Raw genomic sequence first — 17,028 nt, forward strand, 5'->3', positions numbered from 1 at the left:
CATGAACTGAGACCAAACCTTAGGGAAAGTACTTTAACAACATGCAAAAAGGTTAACGCCTAGATATAAAGCACCTTTTGAATTTTCATATTCTGACCATTAGTGAACAAAAATAACTGGCCTACATATGTCAATGAACAAAAACAAGTGCCCTAGATATGTGATGTCATCAGTAATGTTATCAATGACATTTGTGATGTAATCTTTGATGTCTGGGATGTTAGTCTTAGCAGTGCACAGTGGTGGCACGAGTTATGGTTGCTGAGCTTACCATAACTGGCGAATTTCTGGGGGTTTTCGGTTTTACTTGTAACCATAACATCCCTTGAACAACATTTTTTCATTGAATTTCATAGGTTTTTATTGCTGCAACTTAACCATAACGCCCCTTTAACAAAGTTCTTTCATTGAATTTCATTGGTTTTTATTAGTGCAACTTAACCATAACTTCCCTTCAACAATGTTTTTTCACTGAACTTCATAAGTTTTTATTAATGCAACTTAACCATAACATCCCTTTAACAACGTTTTTTCACAGAAAAAATAAATATATATATATATGTATATATATATATATATATATATATATATATATATATATATATATATATATATATATATATATATTGCACTGATGATCCCTAATAAGGGTGAAATCAGGTATGTAGTTGTCCTGACAGCCATGCAAAAAGTCTGGCTTGGGTTGATTAAGCTATGAATAAAGTAGCACTGCCCTCTTAGACAAAGAAAATTTCCTGGAGAAAAAGGTTTGCGTTTGGGCTAATTTGCATACCCACAATGCCTTGCGACTCAGAACTGGAGTTGAACTTTCAGCAATGACTACTAGGGGTGCTGTGGAGTGTGTGACTTGGCTCCATATTTTCATATATATATATATATATATATATATATATATATATATATATATGTCCACAATGGCCATTTAAGCAGTACAATAAAAACCGATGGGTCTCTTTCCACTTTTAAATAGTTGTCTTATTTCACACCTTAGTGGTACTCATTCTCTAAACCTCAGAAGGAAGAAAGGCTTTGTGTCAGGCTTTGTGTCCGTTTTGAGACAATCGTTAGAAACATATAGTGCCAAAATGCTACCAAGTGTTAGAGTACTTGTAGCCCAGAGAGGCATGGGATCCAAACACTGATTGCGAATGAAAAAGGAGATGATAAAGGCAGTCAGCGGTACAGTAAAAAGGTGAGGGGGCAGACTACACAGTAAGAGAAGTAGGCACACATGACCATGTTGCAACACACATTGGCAAAGGCAACTCTTTTGTCTTTTTCTGTAGGCATGTGATAGGCATTTGCTAAGCGCTGCCATAAAGGTATAATGCTACTATCTGGCCATTAGATGGGAACAGCTAGAAAATGGCATGATTACTTGGGCACATGATAGCAGTGCCTGGCAAAATCCTATCTGATACTATACACAAGCTAAAACGGCTGACTTTGTCAATGCTTGTTTTTAACAGGATTTCAGTGCAATGAATAGATATAAATCAAGTGGCTGAAGGCACACTTAGTTAAGACAGTGTTATTATGCCAGCAACTCATTTACAGCTACAACTAAGCCTGTATCTCTTATGAGACTGCTTAGAAATAAACTAGAATTCCAAGGTTTGATGTTACTGCTTGAAATAGGTGGCTTAAAGAGATCCTGTGCTGATATGCTTTGGCCACTGAGGGGCAGGAATTGGTGGCAATGGCCATAGGGATTAGCATGGCCACGGGCAGCCAATTGGTGGGTAAATAACCAAACACCCACAAGCTGTGTGTCCTTTCTCACATGTCAACGCCCTCTTATCTGTACTCCAATGCAATAGTTTCAGATGATCGGTGGAACTTAAGCGCCACCTAATAGCCAAATATAACAATACTTTTGGCTTATAGGTGGTGCAGTTACTGGGACTCGTGATCAATTTTGTGAATTCCACACTCCAGGATTGTAGAAATAAAGAAGGAGAATAGGTATGTTCTATTGCAACAGGCAGTTTCCTTTCACATGAAAGCCGGGGTAATAGATCTTTTTTGTCATCTATCCAGGAGATTTTCCCAGGGCCTCTCCCGTACAGGACAATTCAGAGATTCAAGATCATGCATCTGTGAGACGGGCCATTTATTCACACTGGGTTCCACTTTTGCAAGATGGATGGCATGAATTAAAATGGTGGCTTTAACATGGTGCCATGGAACTACACATCATATTTAGGTCTGCTGCAAGTCTACTCTTAGAATCTGATCGAAAGCCAACTCGGTCAGGAGGCCCGATGTAGTTTTACTTTAACTGGAGGGTGGTGATATCAACAGATGCTTCTGATGCATAGCAATTGTTCAGAGATTCTTGACAGGTCCTTTGTGGTTCAGGTTTTTGCAAAAAAGAAGTGCAGTGTGTAATCCATTTAAGAAAGGTCAACGTGTAGGCTGTCAAGTACAACAATGAGATGCGGGTACAAGGTCCTAGATTTGATCAGAAATAGCAATGTGTTTTGGGGGTTCTGCCTCCCGCCACCTGTCAAGCTGTCTGCAGAATATCTTCAAGGAATCTACATTATGTTAGCAGATTGGAGTTTACAGTATAAACAGGATGCCAGTTATTGATAGCTGGATCGCAACCTGCTTCTACATTTACCAAACACAGTGGGGTGCATTCTAACTAAATGCTCAAGCGCTGAGATTTTTCATTTGGCTTCCAGATCCAAAGGCAAAGGCCATGGATGTTTTTTTCAGGTGTTGGGTCAGGAAATGTTGCACACCTTTTGGAACTTCTGAATGTGATCTTGAATGCTGTTTTACACCCAAAAACAATAAAAGCCACAGGTACTTGGGACTCTGACTTGGCCAACTCATGCTTGGTATCTTAATACTCTTAGTTTGCCTACAGCTTGCCCCATGCTTTTTCCCTTTGTTCAGTGGTCTACTCACACATCCTGCTCTGGAAGCTCATCCCTTGAGCCTGCAACAGATGATCTGGTTAAACTGGCCCACATGCCTATCACCACCATCTTCTTCCACAAAGGGTTCCCGGGCTGCAAGTATAACCAGCCCCTGCGTCTCCGCTTCAAAGTCATGGGTATGCTGGTGTACTCAGAGGTGTTTGGATCCCTTTCGGACAGGTGTAGTTCAGGCTGTGACCTTGCTTGTAGGTTTAGCATCCTCATTCTGTTATTGCACTGTTCATCTTTACAGGCCACGATTTCCACCCTTCATAAATTGAGCTAATTTTACAATTGGTGAGCATCCTTTCATGTGCCGTCTCCTGAAAGGCATTTGCAGCCTAAGTCCACCCACAGGTGGGATATAGTCCTAGTTTTTGTGTTTTTTCGTGCATAGCTAGATAATGCAGATGTATTGTTGCAGGTGCTATTTGCCAAATGAGTTACGCTGATAGGTTTGATTGCATTTAGTAGAGTATCGAACGTGCATGCCCTTGATATACGAAGTTGAATATTTTTACCCTTGGGTATTTGCATATAACTCATTGTCACTGTATGTCGTACCCTTTTTGTGCACTATGTGTAGACCATAGAACTCCCGCCGCCGACCTTTTATCTCCTTTCAGAGGCCTTTCCATCAGGTGTCCTGCCCTACTGTAGCCAGGTGCGTTCAATGGGTTATGGTGCACGTGGAAATTGGCATCTCAGTTTATGGGTCTGACTCTTGCAAGGATGCTTGGCCAGAAGTCAGCTGACTGGTCGAATGATTTAGTTTTTCATTCTCTCTATTGTAAACCGATTGTTCCGGCTTCTCCGCAGAGCGTTTATGACTTTGATCGTGCATAACCGGAAGCCTCGGTGTCATGCCACGGAATTCCGATAATCCCCAGTAGATTTTGAGAGAAAGATATAATTCACTTTTGTGCGACCAATAGCAGTGCCCTCAAGCTTTCCATGGCCATGAGTGAGAAGGCAATCCAGTCCTGGTTTGTTTCCCCATTGGATTCTGGGACTTGTACTTTTTTCTTTCCCCGTTTGAAATTTAGGAATACTCCAAGTCTGAGAATTCTAAGCAAAAATAGGTCTGGATCTCCTTCTCAAACATAGCCATGGTAAACCTGAAGGTCTTCTAGTAGCCAAAACTAAAAAAGAGTTCTAGGGATGCTTGAGTGAGCCAACCATCTATTCACTGCACCCACCTGAACAGTGCATTAGATGATAAAATTGCAAAAAAGGGTTGCAATTCCCTCAGAAAAAAATACAACAAAATCAAGTAACAAGAAAAAAGAAACTATGTGCTTGGAAGCTGATGTGCGTTCAGGAAGCTGGCACAGCCCGCCTGCCATTTAGCGGACTCCGCGCCAAGTAAGGGAAAGGTGAAGCAGGGAATGTAGACTGCGCTGCTGCGGCACTGCCTGCGCTTGGACTGTTCCTGTGATTTGCACACACTGTGCCCTTCTGTTACTATTCCAGACCCTTATCTGGACAGGCCTTTATAAAAACACACGCAATAAAGAAGCAAAGCTGCCAGTGCGGAGAAGCGAACTTTCGCCCACAAGATAACTGCTCTGATGACCCGCCTCGCCATCACAATAGCAGGCAACCGCTGGGCTTTTGTCTCTGCTTCTGGAATGTCAGACAACTCTATCCCGGGCTATTTTCAGAAAAACGACCTCGCTGTAAACACGTTTCTTTTGGTCAATATTTGCAAGGCCTCAACATTTCAGCAATCTGCTAATCTTCCACACACGCCATACATTGAGTTGACTGTTGTATATATTTAAGTCCCACCTTTAACTGTGAAGCAGAAGTATTATGCTTGTAGCATGTGAACAAGATAATAAAAACATATGAATAACATATCAGACCATTTAAGCACTACACATGCTGTCATCGCGCATATCAATGCGGCCACAGAGGGCATCGCGCTCTAGTCCAGAATCCTCCACATGGCGCCATGTTTGTGTTATTTAAGCGCATCGTGGGCCACAAACGAGAGTAGGCCACTAGTTTAGGATCATGCAACAACTATAATGAGAAAGAACATGGGCGCGGGGATAGAGCTACATACCGCTTCTGATGAGGTATGCCAGTGTTTTGCTTTTGCAAGAAGAAAAGACTATTCACTCTGTCTGCTGGATGCATACGCGCATCTCAATTATTATCTGAAACACGCACATGATAGTGTGTGAGGATCGTTTGACCTTGTATGTAAGTAAGGTTCATTTCAGGTACATAGAATGGTTTCTGAGTACCTGGAATGTGTCAGAATGTAAAAAAAAAAACAGTGGGGTCCAGGGAGTCTCTCTGCTGATATGTTTGGGATATTTCTCCTCTGTGAAAGATAGTGAGCTAAAGAATCTGGGTAAGGCTCTCCTAACCAGGACTGTCTGGCAGAGGGACTCCCAAGACCCCCCCCCTTGTTATTTTCATGTGTCAGAGGTGAACGTCACGTCCAGCCAGGGTCGGACTGGGGCATCAAATTGTCTCGGACAACAATGAAAAAGGGGCCCAACATTGCAAAAGACAATTCATTTGCTTTGTGATGGACTGTTTGAGAAGAAACCATGGGGGAGGTTTTTGATAAAATGTGATGCAAATTTTGCATTTTAAAGAATAGTTATTCAGAAACTACTAGCCGCATGGTGAAGTAACTTATCAAACTGGCCCACATATACCACAATTGGCCCACTTTGACCAAAAGAAATGTTGCACAATACCATTTAGTGTTTTTGGTTCGGGCATTGCCCTATAGGCCAGTCAGGGCCTGCGTTCAGGCCCCTCTAACATGAGTACAGTCATTTGGTTAATTCATGATGTAGAAAACCCTAAAGGCTGGATGAATTCAAATTTGGATAAGCCATAGAGGCCGATTTTCAAAAAATGGCACTGGAGAGAACGAGATGCTATTTGCAACGGCTGCCTCATACCTGATTTACAAAGCCTAAAACTGGAGCAAATATGGAGGGGCTGGGGGAGACTGGTAAGGGATCAACTATCTGCTGCACATATCATGGCCTGTCTTTTCATCCTTCACCCACCCCCAGGAAGTCCACTTGCAATAAGACCTGCCAAAGGCTGGTTATATTCTACCACTTTTTTCTGCCCCGTCACCGGCGGCCTCCATAATACCACTTTTCTACTGGAGGCAGTGGTACCAACATTTAATCCCAGCCCTGTCCGCTATCCTCTGGTGAGAGACCAATACTAACTGGGATTCTCTAGTGTCAGAATAAGGTTGCCAACTAATGCCGCTCAACATTCAGAGCTTTTTCCTTTAGAATTTATGACGCTAAAAGGTGGGTTTTACTTAGATGAAGTTTTCATATATGTGCTATCTGCTTGTACCTTGCTTTTTGGGTGAAAACCTTCACAAGGGGCTCCAGGGATAGCGTGGCATGTGGATTCTCACTGGGAATATTTCTTTTCCCATTTTATTTTCTTCAAACAAACTGAAATTCCCTCTCTGAATTTGTTGGGCCTTCTCCCCTATTTTCCTATGTTCTAAGGCAATCGATCATCCCCTAATGATCCCCGCCACACGACGCGGTCACCTGGATGCATTCTTCATTCTTTGCGACAGCAGCGTGTTTTATGTGGTGTTCAAACAACATTGCAACACTTTTCTCTCCAGCTATCACTAAACATAAAATTATATTTTGCATCAATTTATCAGTTACTCAATGCTTTTTAAATGACAACAAGACTTTAAATTTGAGGAAACTATTCCTTACCTATAAATGGTGTGGGGAACATAAACTTCACGAATTGGGAATTCCAGAATTTCTTTGGTTGGTCGGCAGCGATTTTCAAGGAAAGGTTTCACCGGTAACAACTCTGGAGTAACCGAGCAACTCTGGCTGTCGTAGACTGGGGACACTTCCAATTTCAGCAAACCTGGAGGCAAACAAGAGGCAGTGGGAAAAGGATGGACCATATGCAGGCGAAACCAAAAGGATAGCAGCGGGGTGGGAGTGGTAGTCGATTCATTCCAAAGCCTATCAATTTCAAATGAACATAGAACTCAGGCAGGAAAAGTGGGAGCAACGGAGACCCAAACACAGACAGAAAATGTGCATATTGTAAAATGCGTCAGACACTTTCCAAGCATATGAGAGATGGACTTGTCAAGCCACGGAATAGGAAAATCCATCCAAATGATCCTAATTAACCATACATATGTAAATTACGTCAGTCTTCTTTGGCAGACACCTGACATACAGGAATAGTAAAGGGGAACTGTCATGAATCTGTTTAATGTAAAATATCTATAATGGATTCAACTGGTCACTTTCTACGGCAACGATTGACAATGACTGCTGCTAAAACCATCCAAATATGTATTTGGCGATAGGAAACGTTTTCTTCAACTCTGAAATGAAATTGTAGAAATCTGAAACTGACTGTATATAATGTCATTTTGCAACGAAATTTTGTCTCTCTCCCTACCTTGCCTTTTTTCTAGCATTCTTCCAATACTTGGGGCCTCATTCTGAGATTGGAGGTAGCCATGGCGCTATTTGCGCCATGGCTGCCTCCAATACCGGGTCCGGCACATGTCTTGTTCAATGGGGATTTACCGGTGCATTCCGACCCTGGAGGGACCGGTAATTCCCCATTGAACAAACCATTCCCCATTCCCATTTGAACCCCAATAGGGCTCAATGGGAATGGGGAAGTAGCTAATAACGGTACCGCAATTTGCGATACCGTTATTAGCGCCCTGGTCCCTTAGCGGGACCCGTAAAGGACGTGTGGTCAGACCACACGTTCTTTGAGGCTCCCACTAAGGGACCTCGGAATTGGGCGGTAAGGGATTGCCGCACTGGTCTCCTTACCGGTGCCCGGTATCCCTTACCGCCCAACTTGTAATGACCCGATTTGTCTTTTCAATTTTTGTATTTCTCTTTCCTTCTTTCTTTATTCTATTATTGCTTTTCTTCTTCTTTCTTTCTTTCTTTCCATCCATCCATCCTTCTCTCTACCATTTATTTGTTTTTTCCCTCTCTTGCCTTTCCATGGCATCCTGTTCATTTTTTATACTATAGCCGGTCTACCTTCCTCGTGCCTGCTATTAATGAAAAGTGTCCTCTGCCTATGGTAGAACACAAGTATCCTTGTCGTTAACTGCTAATGTTGGCTTTGAAATGCTGCTTGTTTATCATTCCGATTACAGCAGGAACAAAGAGGGTAGTGGGATGGAAAGGGAGTACCCATGATTATTTTGATCACTGCAAAGCAGCACACCAAGCTATGAGTTGTGAGAAAGATGAGGGGGGCGCAAAAACATATTTTGGATCTTTCAATCCCTTTGGTTCAGTGGAGGGGGCCCCCAAAGATGTCTGTGCCCCGGGCCCCAAAAGTGTTTAAGATGGCCCTGACGGCAAGGGGATTTAGAGCAACAGGAGAGGGCCGGCATAAGATCAGAATAAGGCGTCGAGATGAGCAGAGTGGCATGGTGGGATATACAAAGGAACCGGATGGGCCAAAGAAAAAGGGGATAGAACGTGCAGATTAGAAGGATGTTTGCTGAGGAGCAGGATGGGGGATAGAGAAGAACAGAACAGAACAGATTAAACATAAGAGTGGGTTGCTCCAAAAGGGTGTGCAGACGAACGGGTCAGGTGGTGCAGAAGAGAGGGATGGAGGCGTACAAGAGACTAGGGTGAGTGGAGGAGCAGGAGGGTGTGTGTAGAGGAATGGGATGGGTATGCAGGGGGTGCACAGAGGATCACAATGTGATCTAGCATGTACAGAGGGGAATAATGGCTCATGCAGAGGAACAGAATGAGGTAGGTGGAGGTGCAGGATTAGGACGTCGCAGAGTAGAATGATGCAAGGTGGAGTGTGTAGGAACATGACGAGGTGTGTAAAGATGCAGGATGGGGTGTGCTGAGCTGCAGGATGGACGAGGTGTACCAGCTCATGGCCCCTGGGTTGTGCTGTGAAGATGTGCATCTGTTGTCGGAAATTGTGCTTCCTGCAGCCATGTCTCCCGCTGCTTCTCCTACCCCCACCGCCATCATTCCACCTCCTGCTCACCACACCCTGTTATTAAAGGCAGAAGAGGCTCTGCACCCGTGTCGTGCAGCCGCACAGCACCAGGAAGCAGTGTACAGGCTCCGGGCTTCCAGAGCTCGCTGCATGGCCCCCACTCACCCACGCTACCAGTGTCCATGTCCAGATCCCTGGCTAGGAATGTGTCGTAATAACTGGGGTTGCTGTTGCTCCTCCATCACAGTGCGCATTTGCACATGCATCAGGAAATGCGCCAGCATTAAATGATTGTCACAAATGAAACATGTTAACAGGTATAGTACCTGTCAATGAGTGTTATTTGTGGCAAGTAATCCATTTGTTTTTGGTGTGAGGGCATTTAGTCGTGGCTGCAATCTCAGCCACGTCCAAACGTCCCTTGCGCCAAATCGACAGTGCCAGAAAGGCTCATGCACCGAAATGGGCATGCAGAAATGGCCGTCACGCCGAATGGTTGCGCCAAACGGGCCTGCATCCAAACAGCGGTGTCGAAACAGATTGTACTGACTTTGATTAGCCAAGACTGTGCCCTTTTTGTCTGAACTGCAGGGCCTAAGTCCTAAATAAATTGGGAGGGGCAGGTGGGAGAACTCTGGCATACGCAATGCGAAGCGACGTCACAAGAAGTAAACGTATCCGCAAGTGAAATATGCGCATGTCATTCAATTTATCTTTCCCAGATGAAGAAAGTGCACAGGACAAATAAGCATTTACCAAGAGAACAGATTTTCCTATAACAGTGCTGGCTAAGTATAGAATGTGCATACCGTTCATACCTAAGAATCTGTAACAAAACATGTCCTGTACAACAGAATGTCAACAAGGGGACATTTTATAGTTTTGTAATGAGAGAATCTGTGGCCTTTTGAGTAAGATTCTGTCATCTTTTTGAGACAGACTCAAGTGATCACAGTTCAAGAGTGTTTATTAAACTGTATATGTAGGTTTAAAAAACGGCTAATCTAAACCTAAATCTAAGATGGGAACAAGCTACGACCATCAAATATTAATAAGGCAGTCCTAGCAGCGTCTTGTCAAAGAAAAGGGCCCATACTAAAAAGAAACGATTCCCAATACTTACAAATGAATACAAAAAGAGTGTGGGATAAGATTCACAAAAAAGAAAGAAGTGTTCACAAATGATAAGTCAGGATGTGGTAGCCGGGGGTCTCCCTTTCCCATGTTTTGAGCACGGGACAAGGCGGGACTCCTGAGCACAGCACACTCGCGAGCTTTCCCAGCATGAGACGACAGTTCCGTTTTCAGCTATCAGGACCTTCGGTGGATAAGTCTCTTTTCTACAAAAAGTCTCTTGCCTCTGAGGAACTGATGGATTAAATAATAACAAAAAAAGTTCCTTTCCAAATGTACGTTGGGTGTTGACTTTTTACCCCTCGGTCCCCTTCTTCCGGGCTCAGACACATCTCAAATATCAGCCTCCCTCTGTCGGGTTCACTGTGGCTTTTTCTCAAAACAATTTCACCTGTGGCATTCACAAGCCTTAATGTCCTTTTTAAACACTGTGGACATCCCTCTGTCGGGTTCACTCCTGTCAACACACTGTTCATTGGGTCTTCAGACTTCGCCCCTTTCCATCGGCATACCTCCGCCCGGTTGACTCTTGCCAGCTCTTGCCAATCATACAGTTCTTTCTCTTTTTTACTATGTGAGATTCTCCTCCCTTAGCTTTTCAATTACGTGCAGATCAAAGACTTTCAACTGTACAGGAGGTTTTGCTAGACCCCTGAATGACCACTTTGAACTTTTCCTTCTGGGTCTCCTAGGGCCTTCAAGTGTCAGTATTTTCAACAAACGTGGAATCAACCAGAGTCTCTCAAATGAGCACCCACATGGTGCCGGACCACTCTGCAGCTGGTTTTCCCTCAATGTTAATAGTTCTTTTAACTTTTCTTAATGTGCCCTTTTCGACTTTCGTTCAACGCAGTTCGGTTTCTTATCGGCTCTCCCCTCGACTCACCGGCTGTGATGAACTGCTTAGCTTTTCTTGTCTCTGGAGTCAAGTCCGGTACCACGATGGCAAGCGTCTCTCCCTGTTCTGATTATCAGTATAGGCGTGCTCTGTGTACCATTGACATCAGCTGCAACACACGCTGGCTATTGTTCGCGGTTTTACAATTCTTTTCAGGGAGGCTTCACGGGTCTGGGTCGGAAAGGGCAAGGTCGCTTCTCTCCTTGTCAACCTTTTGGTTCTGGCTGCCTTTCTCCTCCTCTTGAACTGCTGTGCTTGGATAACTGTCTCGTCGTGCAGTCTGCCCTGCTCGTAGTGTGCTCTCGCGCGCCACCTTTTATCCCTATGGGGAAGGGAAAGGGCAGTCAGATGTGTGTGGTTCTGGTCAATTGCCTGAATCTGCCTGACCCTTGTGTTGGGACATGTCAGGTAAAGGGCTCCAGTGTTAGTCCATTGTCTTTCGTGGTGTAAGAAAGTGTTTGTGTTGGGAAAGGGGGGTGCAGTGTCTGAGTATCCTATGTGGTAGACTGGGGAAAAGGTGTTATAAGAAGGGGATACCAGGTCTCACCCGTCGGTGTCCCGCTTCCACTCCCCAAGGACTCCTCATCCAAGTGATCCTCCCTCACTGGTCCACCCCGAGGAACTGGATCCAATAGCGATGGCTGTGTCCTGGCCACCTGGATGACAGATCCCCAGGGACTAGTCAGGGAGACACCTTCAGGTTTCTCACACCTCCCAGCCATGCAACATTGGTTTGAATAACAGCCGTGGTACTGTTCACTTCAAGTGGATGCAATACATTTGTTTTTTTGTTTCTTGAAAACACAGGGTGGCCAGTGTCCGCCATTTGAAAAACTGGGTGGACGCTGTCCACCTGCGTGTTCCCTCGACTTATGCCCTGAGGTACTACTATATGTAATGCGTTTGGTGTGTTGGTGCCCAAAAGGATACTGTGTTGTAAATAAAATTGCATGTAAAGTACAATAAAACAAAAACAATATTAGATATCCCACAACCCAGTCAAATTGCTTCATATGAAGTGAGGTTTTCCCAGATTCTGAAAACTAAAATTTTGCCGAGGAAATGGTCTCAGGTCCAGCACCCGCAGAGGCGGCATTGAAAAATGAGGAACACCAACACACCAATGAAGTAAAGCAAAGCTGGCAATAGTTCCCTGTGCAAAGGCGAGGACTGGAAGAGAACACAGGACCAGAGAAGAAGGAAGGTAAGAGGAAAATGTGAATCTAGAACTTTGCTTCCACATTCCACTATAGATTGACATGGTCGGCAGAATAGCCACCGACCCTTTAGGCAGAGGCTCAGAGAAGTGCGACACCAAGGCTCATGGCCACTGGACATCTAACCATACCAATGTCACTCAAAAAAGGCAGCTCAGGAGGTTTAGATCAGACACACTGGGCGTGGATCGCACACAGGTTCCATGGTTATCAAGGCATTTCTTTTTACATTCTGGATAGAATAGGCGACTATGGGTTTTCATTCTGATGGCGCTGAAATGGGCCTGATGCACTGGTGCAGCCACCAGTCGGGCTACTGCTGGGCCAGTGCAGTCCCTCGCTGCATCCTACTAAAATGGATGAGGAGTCCCCTCATGTCTGCGTGGACTCCCCATGTATGTTCTGGGCCTGGCACAGCATGAATCTGGTAACTCCTCAGGACATCCCCACCATGCGCAATGCCCTGAGCGGACACACGTCAGATGTACAATGTTGACCTTCACTGAAACCTTTACCCCACCACAGTGCATTTTGATGGATGGAAGGTGGTCTTAGCAGGGTCAGCGAAACCAGGCACTAGCTGTACAATTTCATGAATGTCGGCATTGATATAGCCATGCATTGCTGGAAGGAGTGCTACCCCGCGACTGCGAGGCTCCTGCCCATAATTGGTTGTCCTCCATGCTACAATTTATGGAGGCAGAACATCCATCAGCCTGGACATCTCCTGCTTGCCTAGGATTCAAATAAGCCAATAAGCAAGGACCTAAACCACAAAGGTTTGCGAGAATGAGCATTCACCTAAACAGGATTTTGAGGACAGAACTTGCTCTGGGGTTTGGTCCTAGCAGTCATTCATATTTTGTGATGATCCATGTTGCCCACCCGGCACAGCAGAGGCAACAAACAGTGCTTGTAAAGTGATCCCTCCGTTAACCCCTTGACGGGCAACTTGCAATGGGGGGCTCTCCACCCGGAGGCCTCTCCACCAAGGGGGCTGTGCACCTGGAGATACTATGCTAGAAACAAGTACAGCAGAGCTTCCGGGGCAAAAGAGATATGCACTCCTTTTGTCTGACCCGACGGGCAGAGCGGCACCTGCGATTGACGGTGCCGGTGCATCCGAGCTCCCCATTCCGATTGAGCCCTATGGGGCTCAAATGGGAATGGGGATCTACCGGTACCAGCACCCGCAAAAGGGCAATTACCAGGTCCGCCGAACTCGGCATGACCCGGTAATTGCCTATTCGCGGGTCCCGGGCCCAGATGCAACTCTGGCAGCGGCCTTGCCTGTTTTACTGGCACGGCTACAACAAGGGCTATAATGAGGCCCAATGACTCCAAAATACAGGAATAACCAGTCAAAGCTGTATAAGATATATCATTTTAATTCAATAATAAAGTGCAAAAAACAAACTAGAAAACACTAGAAAAACCAACCCCTGTAAAAGAAAACACAGAGAATGCTAACTTTTGTAGGAGCGCGGCTGGGTATTTAAACAGGTGTGTTCAGGCAATTATTTGGCACCAGTGCACTGTTCAATGTTATTTCTTGGAGAAAAAAAGTAGACAACTGGGCTTAGAAATCACTATGGTCCCAAAAGTGGACCAGTAGGCAAGGGCCTCTTCATCATGTACATTTATTCTTGTCTTTGGTGCTCGACAGCATCATGCCATGCTGTTCAGCAGCAGTAATGGCTTGTGGGTCAAAGACACTGTGGATGGCAGGCAATGGCAGGTTAATCACACTGCAAAACTTGGAGGCCTTGGGCTGGAGAAGCAGAGACTGGCCTTCAGTATCTATGATAGAGTAGCATCTATCATGTGACTTCATCAAAATTCCAGTCTAGCCAAGTAATAACACTTATCATACTTGCTGTATCATTGAGCCAAGTAATAACATGTAATAACTTTGATCATACTTGCTGCATCATAAATAGGGAATTGCCCTTGATAAATGTTATTACGTGGCTAGACTGGCATTTTGGTGTAGCCACTCCAGTCATTTCTTATTGTGGCAAGACATTTATCACAGGGTATCCTTGATGAAGTAAGCATGATACATGTTTTACATAGCTAGACTGGCATGTTGGTGCAGCCAGTCTAGCCCGTTCTTACTGTGGTATGATTATATTTTTACTGGGCATGTATCTATGATACACTCAACCTCGCCACCATCTACAGGCCCCCTGTCCCTATCTCTCTCTTTCTCTCTAAATGGGCTGAACTCACCTCCTCCCTCTTAACCTCATCTGTCAAACTCCTCCTCCAAGACTTTAACATCCACCTCGACTCTCCTGACTCAGCCACCTCACAATTCTGTGATCTCTGTGACTCCTTCTCTCTTACTATTCCTCCTTCCGGTCTGACCCACTCAGCCGGACACAGCTTGAATGTCTTCATCCATGAGACATCCCTCTGTTTAACTTTGTGACCCCGCCCTCCCCTCCTGGTCTGACCACTATCTCCTCTCGTTCCACTTGGGGCCTGTCAGCCCTCTGTCTGAGCCACCTCCCCCCACCTCTGCACTGCCAGTGTCCTTTGCCATCATTTGACCGAGAAGCAAGTGTCCGTCGGTGCTTTTGCTACCACTTTGATCCCACCTCCCATCCATGCCTCTTACTTTCCCTCTGACACTGTCCTTGCTAACATGCACCTCTCTATCTCTAACACCCTCGATACCCTTGCCCCTGTCATAAGGATCCACCTGAAATCTGCCTCTAAGCCCAACAGCTAGTATGACTCCGATATAGCATCCCTGAAACGTAAGGACAAAATTGCTGGACAAAGTGGCAGACCTCAGGTTCATCCTACGACACACTGGCGTGCCGTTTGCTACCAAATGCAACATCGTTTTCCTATCCGCTCCAAGAAGAGGGCCACATCCAAGCCCATATCTCTGGAGCCACTAACAACAAAACTGAATTTTTCAAAATCTGCAGGGAACTCGCCAATCTAGTTGCAGTCTCCAACCATTTCCTTCCTTTGTAGGCTCTCTGCTCTGCCTTGGCCTCCCACTTCATATATAAAACTCAGGACATCCTGTCCTCACTCTCCATCACTCCCACCTACACCCCCGCTCCCAATCTCCTGTCTCCCTTGGCCTTTCCGACCCCCACACCCTGCAGTCTCCTCTCTCTGGCCCATAGCGCCTGATGAGGTCTCTAAAGTTGTCCGTTCTATGAAGGTCTCATCGAAACAGGTGCTCCCCTGCTCTTTTAGAACCAATAAGGACAACATCTTCTCTATCGCCCCGGATCTAGACGATTTCTGCAATCATTTCTTTGCCATTGGCTCTTTCCCTTTATCCTCAAGCACTCCCTTGTTCACCCTCTCCTAAAAAAGCCATCTGCTGACCCTTCCTGCCTTGCTAACCATCTCCACCACCCCCATCCTGGGTAAACTCTTGTAGAAGTTGGTCCTCCCCCAATTGATCCTTCATACTGAACTCGTTGGTTGCCTCCCTGACCACCAATCTAGATTCAGGGCATCCAGAGGCCCAGAAACTGCTCTCCTGAACACCTGCTAAGACATGCTCGCAGATCTTGACTCTAACTCTCCTGCTGTCCTCATCCTCCTCAATCTCTGCCTTTGACACGGTCAACCATTCTATCCTCATTAAACGGCTCTGTGATACCTTTGGTATCATGGATCCGCACTGGATTGGCTGACCTCCTTCCTCACTAACTGCCCTTGCCATCTGCATCTGGGCCCTTTCTCCTCCACCAATTCACTCTCCACCTGTGGCATCCTCCAAGGCTCTATCCTTTCCCCATGGCTCTTCAATATCTATCTTTCTCCTCATCTCCTCCTACTCTCCTCATTTCCAGTGTTATGTTGACAACACAACTTTGCTTCAAACCTCCCTCTACTACCTCCTCCTCCTCCTCCTCTTCCTCTCTCATCCCCGATTGCCTGACCGCTATCCAGGCATGGTGTGTGGCTAATGACCTATGTCTTGATGCCAGTAAGACAGAGATCCTTCTAATTGGGACACCTGTACCGTGTTTCCCTCCTACCCTCTAGCCGCCCTCCTTGGGCCCTCTTTCTTCACCATCCCGCAAGGCCAAAAACCTCGGGGTCAACTTCGACTCCTGTCTCTCCTTTACCCCCGATATCCTGGACCTTGCCAAGAAGGCCCATTTCCAGTTTTACCTCCTCAGGAGCATTCTCCCTTTCCTCACCTTTCCCCAGAAGCTCAATGTGACCAGAGCTGTGGGCCTCTCTAGGCTGGACTATTGCAACAGTCTCTTCCTCAATCTCTCCCTTTCCTCCATTCGTCCTCATCAGCTAATTTAGAATAGGGCTGCCAGACATATTCTTCGCCTCAATTCCAGGGACTGTATCTCTCCAGCCCCAAGATCTCTCAACTGGCTCCCGGTGACCGCAAGGATCGAATTCCTCAAATTCAATACCCTCCTCATCATACACAAGGCTTTCTTTGGCCTGGGACCAAGCTACCTCCTACTTTCACTCCCTAAATACATCCCTGCTAGAGCTCTTCGCTCCTCTAACTCCAACTCTCTGTTTGTCAAACGCTTCTCCAAGCAGAGAGCGGGGGGCAGTTCTCTCTCTTCGGCTAGTGCCTCTCTTTGGAACAGCCTCTATGCCCCTCTCAGACTTGAGCCGGTCCTGCTTTTCTCTACCTCTTTCCCTCCCCTACGGATAATCCCACTGCTGCTGGCACTGGGGACCAGGACCTTCATCCATCCCACAGATTACCAGGCCCCTGCCCAGTTGATATCACTCCCCCTCCCCGGCCCTCAGCCCTGCCCCTTCTGTGGGCCCACAACTAGGCCGATGTGCCCCCCACCCGTGGATTCCTCCACCTTGC

At 45.9% G+C, this 17,028-nt stretch overlaps 1 protein-coding gene across 2 annotated transcripts in view; it reads right to left on the reverse strand.

Moving 5' to 3' along the window:
- Positions 1-17,028, reverse strand: part of DOCK8 (dedicator of cytokinesis 8) — a 1,170,453-nt gene that overhangs the window by 621,303 nt on the left and 532,122 nt on the right. For both annotated transcript variants that reach the window (XM_069625758.1, XM_069625759.1), the window contains one exon: positions 6,686-6,848. In XM_069625758.1, the coding sequence (XP_069481859.1) occupies positions 6,686-6,848 (163 nt within the window). The remainder of the gene's footprint in view (positions 1-6,685; positions 6,849-17,028) is intronic.

The sequence above is a fragment of the Ambystoma mexicanum genome, chromosome 6p, assembly GCF_040938575.1.
Source record: "Ambystoma mexicanum isolate Mex_15411 chromosome 6p, UKY_AmexF1_1, whole genome shotgun sequence".
Taxonomy (NCBI): Eukaryota; Metazoa; Chordata; class Amphibia; order Caudata; family Ambystomatidae; genus Ambystoma; species Ambystoma mexicanum.